At 52.5% G+C, this 14,608-nt stretch overlaps 1 protein-coding gene across 1 annotated transcript in view; it reads right to left on the reverse strand.

Moving 5' to 3' along the window:
• Positions 1-3,487: 3,487 nt before the first annotated feature.
• Positions 3,488-14,608, reverse strand: part of TEKT5 (tektin 5) — a 37,656-nt gene continuing 26,535 nt past the window's right edge. The window contains exons 8-9 of the mRNA XM_077773186.1: positions 5,767-5,921; positions 3,488-3,890 (exon numbers count right to left, since the gene is read on the reverse strand). Of these exons, the coding sequence (XP_077629312.1) occupies positions 3,674-3,890; positions 5,767-5,921 (372 nt within the window). The 3' untranslated portion in view covers positions 3,488-3,673. The remainder of the gene's footprint in view (positions 3,891-5,766; positions 5,922-14,608) is intronic.

Genomic DNA, 14,608 nt, shown 5'->3' on the forward strand with positions numbered 1-14,608 from the left:
AAATAGCAACAACAGAAACAAAGCACCAGACAAGGGTGCTCTCTCAAAAATAAACATTAAAAATTTTTTTTTAAAAAAATGCAATGTGTTACCCTGGGTCAGATCTTAGGACAGAAAAAGTCTGAAGCACAGGAACAAATTCTGGAGTCTGGTTGACAGTAACACACTAATGTTAATTTCCCAGTTTTAGCAAATGCACCATAAGGACAGTTAGGTAAGATGTCGCCATCAGGGCAAGGCAGGTGAGGCTTAGGAACACCCTGGGTCCTCTTAGCAACTTTTCTACGAATCCAGAGCTAGCGCGAAACAAAGTCTATTTATAAAAGCACTTCCTCCTGATTAATAAAGGAGCACATGGTCACTGCAGATAATTGTTCATATAAACAAATAAGAAACCAGCGCTTGCTTACCGTCGACTGTGAACATTCCAGAGTGTTTCGATACAGCCTTTTTTCCTGTGCACTTCTGACACAGTCGAGGATAGGTTAACACCACCATTTTGTGCCCTGGGCTTTCAGCCTTACCAGCACATTCCCTGAGTATTCAAGAATTTAACGTTTGCCATTGTTTATGCAGCTATGTAATATTCCACGACTTGGCTGAGCCGTATTTTGCTGCTCTCTCTCTCTCTCTCTCTCTCTGCTGCTACAGAGAACACCTTTCAGAGGTCTCTTAGGGTAAATACGCTGGAATGCATACATCGGGGCTGCATTTGGGAGAGATTTCTGAAGAGAGTCTTAACAAAGTCGTTCCTAATGGAAGGGTGTGGATATTTTTAAGGCTCTTGACATTTGTTGCCAATTTACACTCCGGGATATCCAGCCCAGAGGGATATTTACAACACCTGCTTCCAAAGGGCTTTCCTTACTGTTCTTCTGAACATCCCCACGCTTGCCTCTCCGTCTGGGATCCCCGGGACATCGCTTCCCCTGGCTTCTGTTCCCCCCTCTCTGGGTGCTCTGCGTGTCCCCCCCCCCGTGTGCTCTGCGCCCCTTTGTCCTCTGTCCACGGCAGCCTCCAATTCTAGCCGTGTGTGTCTCTCTCTCTCAGGACCTCCCTACCCCTGCCCGTCTCTTCCTGAGGCTTTGGGTCTCTCCCAGGTCCCCAGACCCAGCCTCGGCTAGCCTCGCTCTTGAGCTCCAAGACCACAAGGTTGTGACTTCTCCTTGCCTCTGTGTACACCCCCTCACTCCAGGCTCGGCATCTCTGTCCCATCCTGACCTCCCACTCGCCCCCTACGAGCCACACTCTCAGGACTGTGGCTTCCGCCCCATGAAAGTCCTCATGCACCTGGCTGTTCTTTTGTCTTCAACTCTAACAACTTGGTTCCCCGCCCCCACTCCCGACTTCCCTCTCCTCCTGACTCCTCTGCACGGAGGAATTCTTTCTAAAACACTAACCTGGTCATTTCACAGCCCCACGTTAAGGATCCTATGAACTCCTGCCTGCAGGAGCGCCTCCTTAGATCCACACATTCAAGGCCTTAAACAGCATCGAAATTCATTAGAAAAAGAGACTCTGCCCTCCTTCAAGCCAGCTTACCTCACGGACAGTCTCCACGGATGGTAGGTCGTCTCTAACACCTCTTTAGGACTTGCTGATCTCCCTTCTAGAACACAAGGAGGGAAACCCTGAGACAAGATGACCTTGGGCAGACAATTCTTCCTGACCTAACATCATTAGCACTATTTTGTTTTGTTCAACTCTGGACACAGGCTCCTGTGTGCAGTCAGGCCACAAATTTGTCTTTGAATCAAATCTAAGTTGGGCTTTGTGTGTGTGTGTGTGTGTGTGTGTGTGTGTGTGTGTGTGTGTGTTTGTGCAACAATCTAAAAGATGGAGGGAATAGGGGAGTCTGGGCGGCTCAGTCGGTTGAGCAACCAACTCTTGGTTTTGGCACAGGTCATGATCTCACTGTTGTGGGATCGAGCCCCACATCTGGCTCCACGCTGGGCACAGAGCCTGCTTGGGATGCTCTCTCTCTCCGTCTGTCCCTCTCCCCCGCTCTGTCTCTCTCTGAAATTAAAAAAATAAATAAAAATAAAAAGAGTAACAGTGAAGGTGGTGCTTGGTTACGGCAGACTGTGGAGGTGTTACTACCTCTCCAAGCGGGTCCCCGGGACTCAGCACCATGCGGCAGCGTGTGCGAACCCCAAAGCTCAGGCTCCGCCGCCGCAGAACCACCGACTCACAGCCTGCACATTAAACTCCGGTAAGTACCAACATGAATAATCAAGTTCGAGAAACCCTGGCCCCAGGAAACAAAATGTTGAAACTATTTTGAGGTGGTTTGCACGCCTCTCCAAGGGTTTCTGCACCTGGACCATAGCTCCCTGCCTTCATTCAGGCCGTTCATCTCACCCCAAATCCCACCATCTTCTGCCTCAACCTCCTCATCGTTCAAGTCTGCACCCCGATAGGATTTTTTTCTCAATTAACTGAGGTGAATTTCACGTAACATAAAATCAACCACTCACAGCGAGCAATTCTAGGGCATTTAGCACATCTGCAATTTGTGCAGCCACTTCTGTGTAGACCCCAAACATTTCCATCACTCCCAAATAGAACCCCCCAGCCACAGAGCAGTGACCCCCATTCCCTTCTCCCAGGCAGCCACCAATCTGCTGGTTTAGGGATTTGCCCAGTCTGGACGTTTCCTATGAATGGAATCACATGGTCTGTGGCCTTTTGTGTCTGGTTTCTTTCACCTACCATGAAGTCTTCAAGACTCATCCGTATTATAGCAGGTGTTAGTGCTTTGTTCATTTTTTTTTTAATGCAGAACAAAATCCTATTGCGTGGACAGGGTACCTCTTGCCTTTCTATTCATTTATCGACATTTGGATTGTTTTCACTTTTTAGCTATCACAATTAACGCTGCTATGAGTATCTGTGTGGCATTGTTTTATCATGTTTTCATTGATCCTGGATATATACCTAGGAGTACAGCTGCTGGGTGATACGGAGCTCTACCTTTAACTCTTCGAAGCAAGGCCACTTCTTCATAGAGCTCTCCTGCAACCTCACCAGCCTCCTCCTGCACCCCCCACCCCAGAACTGATTTTACCTCCTTTTTTTCCCACAGCGATTTCCCAAACACCCCACATGGCAACGCTGGGATTCAAACCCAGGACTTGTGGCTCCGAATCCCAGCTTCTTGCCCTGCCCCATACAGCTGATGGCAGCCTCCACCTTGGACTGACCTCATTTTATACATGAGGGTGCTCAGGTTGGCAGCCTGTCCCAGGCCACCCGGCTCCTAAGTGACCACTGGGCTCTGGCCAGTCTCAGCTCTGGCTTCCGGTCTTCAGATCCCGTGGTCTTTATACTGTGCTCCTAAATGGACGATTTTTTTTTTTAATGTGACCTCTTCCATTCCTGGGGGTGCCGAGAACCTCGCAATGCTCCGACCCCGAGAAACCGGTCTATCTCCTCCTGGGATCTGCTACGAGGCCAGTTTCTGCAGCAAAGAATGACCTCCAAGATCTTTGGTTTGGGCACATTTATTTGGGCTCTTCATACATATATGTGTATATATATATATTTATATATAGTTGGGGGGGTTTCCATGATAGGAGAAAATGACACTTTATTTTATTGTTCTGCCTTTCCCATTTTCACACTGCACAAGGAACCAGCGCAGAGCAGGGCGCCGGGGGCCGGTGGCAGTCTCTCAGGTGCAGCCCACCAGGCGCGGGGTGCAGGGAAAGGTCTTGCGCATGCTCATGCACTTCTCCTTGTCGATGCACAGCGTGTTGGCCTTGATGGCCAGCTCATGCTCCAGCCGGCACTTGGTCATTACCAGCAGCTGCAGCATGTCCTGCGTCTCCCGCAGCCTCAGCCTCAGGGTCTGCAAAGTGTCGTTGATGGTGAATGTCTCGTTCACGAGCCTGGAGCGAGAGCAGAGGAGAAGGCACAGTTCGCACCTGCTCAGGGCCAGGCACCGTGCCGGGCGTGGGGAGACAGCCCTGAGCGAGACGGACGAGGCTCGGCCATCAGGGAAGACCGAGGTGGGACGGGCAGACAAGGCAGTTCGCACCGGGAGCTGCCGAGGTTGAAAAGCGCAATGGAAGAAGCGGAATGTCTGGGGAAACAATCTGGTGGGTCCTCAGTACGTTCAATGTAGACTTACCACGTGACTCAGCAATTCTGCGCCTCCGTATATATATACCCACGAGAACTGCAAGCAGATACTCAAATACTTGAACAAATACTTGTGCGGCACTAATCACAAGAGTCAAACGTGAAAACAGCCCCAGTGTCTTTCCACTGGAGGAATGAACAAACAAAAGGCGATCTATCCATACGATGGGCTATTATTCAGCCATAATACAAGGGAACGAAGCACTGACGCCTGCTACACACAGATGACCCTGAAGACTCATGCTGAGTGAAAAGAACGCAGACACAAAAGGTTATGCATTACATGACTTACATGAAATGTCCAGAATAGGCAAATGCACAGAGACAGAAAGATGAGGGGCTGCCCGGGACTGGAGGGAGGGTTTGTGGGGTTTTCTTTTGGGCGGAATGAACGAAAATGTTCTGGGGCTAGATACACACGGACACACACAGACACACATGTGAGTGCGTGTGCGCCCATTGCCTGGGGCTCCTGAGCCAAACGTGGCCCATCCGTGCTCCCCTCTGCCCCTTCAGGGGCAGAGCTGGTGGGCTGCAGGCAGGGAGCTGGCCCCGACTAACTGCAGGCCTTCTGGGACAACATTTGGTCCCCCAAAGCCCTGTTCCATCCAAGTGCCCTTGGGGTGGGTGACCAGAGAGCCCTTGGCCCCAGAGGGTGTTGGAACCCAATCCGAGCATCTAGAAGTGGGGACAGATGGAAGAGGGATCTGGAGAGCTTCCCCCGAAGCCTCACCTGGGACCCCGACCCCTGCCTGCCCAGCTGGGGCGGGACCCCAGACACGACACCCACTTCCAGCGGTGAAGACCTTTCAGCCCAGCAGCAGGCTGAGCAGGCAGCCAGGTCTTCAAGTTCAAAGTTCACTTTTCCTGCCCACTCCCTGCCCAACACACACGCCCAGCTTTCTGTTTCCAGAATGATTATCTCAGGCTGCGTGAACATCAAAGATCATCACCTAGAGCCATTCAGAATATTCTTCCTCCTTTCTCTCTGGATCTCTTCTCCAGTCTCCACACATCTAGCTCAGGAAGGGGACAGGCCACCGAGTCCTGGGGGTTTTGTTACGCAGCAGCAGCTAGCTAACCCAGCGTCCCCAGCACGGAGGGCACCCACAGCCAAGGGGCCTCCCCCCCGGTCACACAAATCCCTGCGTCTGATGGCTCTTCTGCTTTGCCTGGCCGTCATCCCATTCCACACCCCAGCTCCGTGCCCCCAACCCCTCATTTCTGGGCCTGCGTGGGCTCTGCACCCCGGCTCCAGCGAGGAGGGCCTGTGTCAACAGAAGCAGCCTCTCTCGCACTGGGCAGGATGAAGCTATTCCAGCGTTCGCGGGCGACAACTTTACAAAGAGGGAAACAGAGACTGAGGGACACGTGCACTGGCGCCTCACATGGGGTGGCGGTGGGGTCGCGGGGATCTCCGGCCTGGGAGGCTCCCTTTCCTTAGCTCTCAGGGGAAAGCTGGAGGGTTCCCAGAGCACAAGGCGGGGGAGGCTCTCCAGGGGACCCCAGAACGCTAGCCACCCCGCCCAGTGTCCTGCTGAGTTGTGGGGTCCATTGTTCAGACCCAGGTTTCCTGGGAGCTCGCAGGCCCCACCCCTCGGCGCCCTGGCCTCCCCCACTCACTTGAACTGAGGGATGTCCCTGCACAGCTCCACATTGGGGCGCCGGCTCCGGGACTCCAGCCTCGTCTGCGCCACCTTCAGCGGGCACTCCTTGGCCATGATGGACCTTTCCAGAAGCATGATGGTATTCTCTGCCTGGAAGATCTCCTGCAGCGTCTGTGAGGAACACGTGGGTGTCATGGAAGGAGCAGCCCCCCGGGGGTAGAATGCCTCAACTGCTCTTTCCCCAACCACGAGGACTGTGGGGGTAGGGACTGCGCTCCTCCGTCACCACCTTGGGATAGCAGCTCGAGCCCTTCCGGCCACCCAGGACGCTGTGGACACTGGGCAGGGACAGGTGTCAAGGTGGTTGTGTTTTCAGTCTCCAACATCCACCAGAGGTAGCCGGTTAGTGTTCCGGCAAAAAAGGGAGGGAGGGGGAGAAAAGGCCTTTCAGATTAACAGAGTTCGGGGCACCTGGGTGGCTCAGTGGTCAAGCATCCGACTTCTTCGGCTCAGGACATGATCTCACTGCCCCTGAGTCTGAGCCCTGCATGGGACTTTGCGCTGACAGTTCAGAGCCTGGAGCCTGCTTCGGATTCTGTGTCTCCCTCTCTCTGCCCCTCCCCTGCTCACTCTCTGTCTCTGCCTCTGTCTCTCTCAAAAACACATAAACATTAAAAAAATTATTTTAAAAAGATTCACACAATAATCCAAAATGGTAGCTAATCTCTGAATCCACTTTAAGCCGAATTAATCTAGGTTGTTCTAGATCTTTTTATGATCCAAAATTTACCTTTCTAGTAATTGGATCAGTAAATAAACTAGACAGGAAGGAAGGAAAGGGAGAAGAGGCAACAGAGACTCAAAATTTTCTATACGTAGAAATATTTTCCCCACGGCAATGCCCTGTAGGGCGGGCATCTGCTGTAGCTGGTGAAGTACAGATCCCAGGAAGGGACGGGAGAGAGGCTGCTGGGGGCTGGGAGTGTTCTGGATCTTCCCTTTCCGGAAGACCCTTATCAAAATGCATCAGGCTGTACACTTCACTGGAAGACTTTATACTTCAATAGAAAATAAAGCAAAAATTGGAAAAGGTCAGTTGCAAGAAACAGTTGGCAAAGCGTCGATATTCCTGTTGGGGGTCTTTTATAGGACTCTCTCCACTTCTGTGTGTCTGAAATTTACCAAAACAAAACATAACAGCACGAGAAGACAAATGAAGAACGAGACGCGATCCTGCGCTTGGCTGACTGTAAGCACACTGGAATTGAGAGTACTCGGCGGATGCCACTTTGCTGTGCTTGACATGTCCGCTCTCTTCCCTACCATCACTGTGAGCAGTCCCTCCTTCCAGAAGATTCTTCATGGGTGGGCTGCGCCAACACCCCTTCCAGACCTGGCAGGGCCGGATGGGCGGTTACCTGCGCCCCGTTCTGACAAGCCCGCCTTCTGCTGTGTGTCCGTCTCCTGCACTAGCATGTACACTCCAAGAAGTGGGGGGCTTTGCCTTGCCCACGCCGTGACCCCCGTCGCCAGAACAGCGCCTGGTGCAGGCTGAGGACTACTGGAGAAAACCCAGCACACCCAGTTACACACAAATTTCAGGTCGACCACAAAGCACATAGACTGTGTGTCAGCTGCCGCACCAGACATACCTCCACCCAAAAAATGGTTTGTTCTTGCTCCAAATTTCATGTTCAACTGGACAGGCTGCTTCTTATTTGCTAAATCTATCAACTCTCCACGTGGTAGGAGCTCCGTAAACAGTCATAGAATGAATGAATGAATGAATGAATGAATGAATGAGCAAGCGAGTGAGTTACAGGGGATCTGGCAGTCGAGATGTTTAGCCTGCTCTTCTACATCGTCCTTGTCCACGCTAAGTTCGGGAACAGTGTGCCCTACACTTTACATTGGTCCGGTCCGTCTCAGATTTCAGCATCAGGGCAAAGTGCTTACACGCGAATACGCCCACCTCCTGAATGGGGTGGAAATCGCATGAGACCCAGTCCCCGCCTTCAAGGACATTACAGTCATATTGTTTCTCCTCTTTTTGTGAGCTAGGAAATGTTCACAAGTCATAACCGGTACTGGGGTGACTATTTTAGCCGGGCCGAGCCCGTGTTCTACTTAGAATAAGAAATCACTTAAAAGACAATTTTTTCCCCAAAGAATTAAAGTCCTGACTAACCCATCAGCTTAGGAAAAAAGCCTAGAAAGAGAGCGTTTTGCTATTTCAAGGTAACAAAAGGATGCCCTTCTCCTATTGGGGTCCAGATGGGGGGCAGGGCTATGTGAGGTCAAGGGGGCTGCTCCCCCTCCTTTGAAGCCCATGAGGAGGAAGCCTGGCCCCCTGGTCCCCACGGAGCCACCCAGAACCAGAGTGCCACCGAGCACACACTGGTTAAACATTATCCCATGAGTATGTTCTGTGCTGAGCACATGAGCACACGTAAACACTCTGGCGCGGAGACATCTCTCTTAGAAGTTGGGGGGATTTTCCTTAGAAACCTGCCCCTTTGTGTGGGGAGGAGGCGGGAGGGAGGGCTGGCACACATATGCAAATCTCAGAAAGCACCTCCCCAGCCTGGTACAGAAGAAAACCGAGCCTTCTAGAGCTGAAAAATGCTTCTTGGCATCACGTTACCTCGTGCGGAAAACAGCCCTTCCCTCTTGGATCTACACGTCGGTGGGCTGTTGGCTGGCAAGGTGGGTAAGGAGGACATGACTGACGGTTGGGCCGCTGGGGGCCGCTGCCAGCCCTGCCCCTTCCTGAGCCCACGGAGGCAGCTCCCAGGATGCTCTACTTCCTCTTAGCTAATACTAAGACAACCCTGAGTTTCTCCCAGGCGGCATTCATGTCGGTTTCTCCCGTTTGTTCTCTTCATCCCCTGGTCCCCAGCTCAGGGCTCGGCCAGCCTCCCTGGGGGCCTGCAGCTTTACATGAGGCCTGTCTCTTGAGTCTAAGGATAGTGCTAATACCCATTCATTTCTTCATTCACTCATCCTTCTACAGTCTCATTGATTCACTCATTGACTTACCAAATGTTCACTGAGCACCTATTCGGTGCCAAGCACTTCTAGGAATTGGACACAGCATTGAACACCAGACAGAAAACTTATCCCGCTGGAGTCTACACTCTAGTGCAGAATTCACTCGTTCGTGTGCTCCTACATCCAACAAATATCGCTTATTAGGCACCGACAAGCGCTTTACTACAACTGCAAGTGCTTTCTTGAGCATGGCAGAAGTTCAAGTTCCTTCACCCTCTCTCTATTAGGGAAAAATGCATTGGATGCCATTAGGGTGCAGGGCATTGGCAGGGGACGGGGCCCCACAAAGGGCCTCCGATACATGCTCATTTCCGCTCTCCAGGGACTCCCTCGCCGGCACAGGGGAGGGACAGGGATGCAGCCGCACAATGAACAGGACTGTCCCGAGAACTGAAATTCATCAATTATTTTTCAAGCCTGCCACGCACTTGCAGGAGGTCACGGCAGCAGCAGCAGCAGCAGCGGTAGAATCAAGAGGCTTTTGCAGGCAATAGGCTGCAGCAACATTATAACAAGTTTGCTCCGCTTTCCTTCTATGTATCCTTGTAGCTCCTTTCTAGTTATGTAGGTGCTGCTGGTTTTCCACTTACACAAGGGACGGGAATACATTTTAAATGAATGCGTTTCTAAGCCCTTTTCAGGGACTGGATTTAAACTGAAATATATAATAGCCCAGGTGGATCTGGTGAAATGGAGAAGGTGGCCCAGGAGTGATTGAATTTGGGAAACCCTGTATCACACTGTCCCTCAGGTACACAGATACAGCAGGTGAGAGGATGGAGGGGGGCGGGGAGCTGGGCGGGCGGGCGGAGCCCAGGTGAGGATGCTAAGGGGCAAGGGCCCCTGCGAAGTCCCCTGCCTCCCTCTGCTGGGGTTGTGGGGGTGCTGGGTGCTGGCTGTTGCCTGTTTCTCCAAGCCACCACCTCCAAATCCCCTGGCATTTCTTGAGCAGGCCTGCCTGTGCGTTTTCCAGAATGGTAGTGGCTTTCCAGAATCAGCCACTCTAGAATCCGTCAGTGACTCGCACCCAAGGTAAATCTGCCCAAGCGAGTATACTCTGCCTAAACTGTTCCCTGTAACCTGGTGCCCCTCCATCACTCACAGCCGAGGTCCTAGAAGGGAGAAAAAAGCCACACATACACAAACACGCACGCGCACATGCACGCACACATGCATTCTGTCTCAGGGGCAGCCCCTGCTGCCCACCCTAGTCCTGCCAGCGTGTGCAATGACTCAGCCTCCAAAAGTTTGAGGAATGTGACCCCCAAGGGCCAGGAGCCAGCGACCAAGTGGGCTGACCAGGGGCAGGAGCTTGAGACACAGTAGCCTGGACCTTCATGCTCAAGAGGAAGCTAAGAATTTGCCTGGTGCCAATGTAAGCGCCAAATGCCAGCCTGCGCCACCAAGCTCCAGGTCAGCCTGGTCCTTGGACCCCAAATTCCATAATGTCCCGTGGGAGAAGGGCCCCAGGTCTAAGAGGACGAGCCACACATCCCAGTTTCCTGGGTATATGCTGTGGGAACCCAAGACCGATAGGAATGAACATGTCAAGGATGTTCAGTGCACTACCCCTCGCAGTGGGCAGTAAGCTGGCAATGGATGCCCTTGACCGTGGAGAAGGACGAGTAAGGGAGAGCAGACGGGCACTGCAGAGGATTTTGGTGCCATTAGCTGTAGAGGATTAGGCGCGGGTAGGACCAGAGGTGGCTCTTTAAAACTACGTGGGGCGAGAAAAGAAGGCAACAGAGTAAACTATATTATACAATCCCTTTTGAGAAAATGAAAAATTCCTGCACCTATGACAGCCATGTACATTTTCTAAGAACACATCTCGACCAAGAGATCCGTGTTCAACTACTCAAATGGTCATCTGTGGGAAAGTCGTCTACGGGAGGAAGGGGTGAGCAGGAAGGGGAAGATAAAAGGAGAGAAAAAGAAATAAGCAAGGGGCTTTTTATAAACAGGATGCGCCAAGGAGTGAGGAATATTATAAACTCATCTCTCTTCCCCGGGGTCAGAACAGGAAAAATTCCCACAACCCTACCAGATTCAAAGTTTCCTTTTAAAATAACTTCTTTAGTTTATGGGGTTTGTTGTTGTTTGTTTGTTTGTTTAATGGGAGAAAGCCAATAAAAAAAATACCATCTGATAGTAAAGGGTACTGATTCTGGACTTTGGCTGTGTGTTAGAATCACTGGGAGGGTTTTAATTTTTTTTTTTAATGTTTATTCTTGAAAGAGAGACAGAGACAGCATGAGTGAGCAAGGGGCAGAGAGAGAGGGAGACACAGAATCAGAAGCAGGCTCCAGGCTCCAAGCTGTCAGCACAGAGCCCGACGCGGGGCTCGAACTCATGAACCACAGGATCATGACCTGAGCCAAAGTCAGGCGCTTAACTGAGTTAACCCAGGTTCCCCATTGGAAGGGTTTTAAAAAATACAGATGCCTGGGGCGCCTGCGTGGCTCAACTGGTTGAGCACCTGATTCTTGATTTCAGCTCAGGTCATGATCTTACGGTTTGTGGGATCAAGCCCCATGTCGGGCCATGTGCTGACGGTGTGTAGCCTGTTTGGGATTCTCTCCCCCTCTCTCTGCCCCTCCCGCGCGCTCTCTCTCTCTCTCTCTCAAAATAAATACATAAATTTTTTTAAAATGCAGATGCCTGGGCCCCTCCCCCAGAGGTTCTGATTTCATGGGTCTAGGTATCGCGATGTTTCAGGAGCTCACTGAATAATTCAAAAGCGCAGCCACTGTCACACCCCATTGGTTCAAGCGACACAGAGACACAGGAACATTCTAAGTTTCCAAGGGAAGGAAGCAGGTTAATGACCACAGTCACGGACTTGGTGTTGTAAATCAAGGCTGTCTGTCTCGGCGGGAAGCCCTGAGTGGGGTCAAGCGATTAAGTTCATCCCCATCACTGACCGAGCAGGTCGGAGATAGTGTTTGAGATGTGCTCGTGGGCTTGGGCTTCTGGAAGGGGCTCTGGGGAAGGAGGAGAAGCCTCACCACAGGGTTGAATTTGATGCCAGCAACTGAAAACTTGGCACTCCAAGCCCTCTCCTCTCACTGCACCCGAGTCAGCCAGGCCCTGCCCAGGCAGGCGGGAAGCTCGGTGCGCGAGCAGCCTTGCAAGGTGGGAAGATCTGCGCAAGCCCAACACCCTCCCAAGGTCAAGATCCCTCAGACTCAAGGCACCTGTTATACGCATACGTGTGTGTATGTGCGTGTGTGTGTAAACACACCCACACACACACAGAATGACACAGGTGTCCTAAACACCGCCACTTCCCTTTGCACACTCTCCCCTCTGCCTGGATGCTCCTTCCCCAGACATCCACGTGGCTCATTCTCTCGCCTCCTTCAGGTTGTGGCTGGAATGCCTGGACGAATGCAACCCCCCAACCTGGCCCGCACTCCCAACCACCCAAACCCCTACTGTATTTCTCTCTAGTCTTTACACCAGCTAACGTGCTACATGTTTTATTCATCAACGTTATTCCTCGGCCCCAACCAGAAAGCAAGCTCCTGGGCGCCTGGGTGGCTCAGTCGGGTAAGCGGCCGACTCTTGATTTCAGCTCACGTCATGATCTCACGGTTCATGGGATTGAGCCCCATGTCGGGCTCCGTGCTGACAGCACAGAGCCTGCCTGGGATTTTCTCTCTCCCTCTCTGCCCCGCCCACGCTCAGACACTCTCTCTCAAAATAAATAAATAAACTTTAAAAAAAAAAAAAGGAAAGGAAGTTCCAATGAGGACGGAGTTTTGTTTTGCTCACTGCTGAATCCTCAGTGTCTATACCGATCAGTGCCTGGAACACAGTAATAATAATAACAGTAACAATAATAATAATACATATCTAACCATTGAAATACTGCTCACTGTGCGCTAGGCACTTTGCAGAGGGCTTTGCATATATGGATCAATTGGTTGGTGCTCAATGAACACTTCCTCCCAGGACAGACTAATACACACCACAGGGTGTTGGTTAAAAAGAGGAGGGGCGCCTGGGTGGCTCAGTCCGTTAAGCATCCGACTCTTGATTTGGTTCAGGTCATGTTCTCACGGTTCGTGGGATAGAGCCCCGCATTAGGCTCTACCCTGTAAGGGAGATCCCTGCTTGGGATTCTCTCCCTCTCTCTCTGTCCCTCTCCCACAGGCACCCTCTCTCAAAATAAGTAAATAAACTTTAAAAATAAATAAATACAAATAATAAAATAATAGGACACGTTGGCAGTAACCTGCTTGACTTTATCCAAATCCTAGCCCAAGCTGGGCGACCTTAACAAGTGTCCTAGGCTCTCTGAGCCTTTCCAGGAAACCGGGGATGGAAATCACCCCCCGCTGCACAGAGTGGAGGTGAGGGGATGGGGTGGCAGGCTGGGGGGAGCTCCCGGACACCCCGGCAGGTGTGAGCCCCTCCACTGCTCATGCGGAGCCGCAAGACACACACGCACATCTCTGGAGACACATGAACGGCAGGGGTGAGGACCAGCTCCCCCAAAGGCAAGTGTGTGTGTCTGCATTTCTCCCACAAATACCCCCCCAGAAAGTGCCACAAGAAAGTCATCATGCGTTCCCCCCATGATGGGCTTTCCTTGGCCAGGTAGAGTGATCTCTCTCTCTCTCTCCTTCCCTCTCGCTCTCCCTCCCCAGTCCCTGAGCTCTGAGGGCTTTCCAGAAGCACCTCCTTTCCCCCCAAGCCTTAGGGGTGTTAACCTTTCTGCTCCCACAAAGCCCAAGAAGCGGGGAGGGGGGAGCAGCAGCTCCTGGAGGGAGGGGCAGGGTGCAGCCTGGCTCACCCGAGGCTGGGCGGGCCACTGTGGGGTTGGCCCAGGGGGTCACCCCATGGGAGGAGTCTCAGTAGCCTCTCAGAAGCTGCACGCAGTTGGGAAGGAGATGGTGACAGTGGAGGGCTCCCCTCACTCCCGGGGGGCCCCCAGCTCTGTGAGCTGCAGGCCACCTGCCAGTCGTGGCTGTGGGCCTGGGGTCTGTGCTGGACCCCTGAGCCCCCCTCCCTCCTGCAGGGGAGGGTGGGGGGGGGCAGGTCACCTCAGGCCACTGAGCCCTCTGCGGTCACACAGCTCCTGACCCTCCTGCAAGGAAGTCCTCAGTCCACACCCACTGAGCCCCTGTTCGCTGAGCCAGACGCTGGGTGGGGCTCCTGTCCTCACCTGCAAGCCCAGCCGACACTAACTTGCCCACAAGGTTGTCGTGGGCAGTAAATGAGATAAGGTGTGCCAGGCGCTTAGTCCAGTGCCTGGCACACGCCACAGGCTGTCCTGTGTCCCTGCCCTATGCTCAACCTCCACCCTGCGATGTACAGTCTGTTAGATTTTTCCTTTGGGATCATCGGTCTTTTTTTTTAAATATAAGACGATAGGAAACTTAGATTCCTTTGACAGAATTTGGCTTCACAGGCAACTTAACTTCCCTCAGACCTCCAGCCTAGCGCTCGGATTTAACCTCCATGAACCCACGTATTTGGGCGTCAGGGTCAAGGCAGGGGTCGCCTGTGCAAGGGAGGAGGAATGTCCTCTTTTCCAGCTTCTGGAATGTGGGGAGCCGGGAGCCGGGGCCAGTCGGAGGCAGATGGTGGGCCACATCTTCCCAATTCCCCTCCCCCAACCTGAGTTCTTTCTCTTAACCAACCCCCTCCAGGCAGATCCCCACACGGTAGGAGCCCCCGGGCGGGAAGTCAGGAGACCCAGGTTCTCATCCAAACCCTAACACAAACCAGCTGTGGAGCCCACACCCGCACTCAGAGTCCTGGGCTGCACTGGCGATTTCCGTATCCGGCAGATGGGG

The sequence above is a fragment of the Crocuta crocuta genome, unplaced genomic scaffold (genome assembly GCF_008692635.1).
Source record: "Crocuta crocuta isolate KB4526 unplaced genomic scaffold, BGI_CrCroc_1.0 scaffold16, whole genome shotgun sequence".
In the NCBI taxonomy this organism is placed as follows: domain Eukaryota; kingdom Metazoa; phylum Chordata; class Mammalia; order Carnivora; family Hyaenidae; genus Crocuta; species Crocuta crocuta.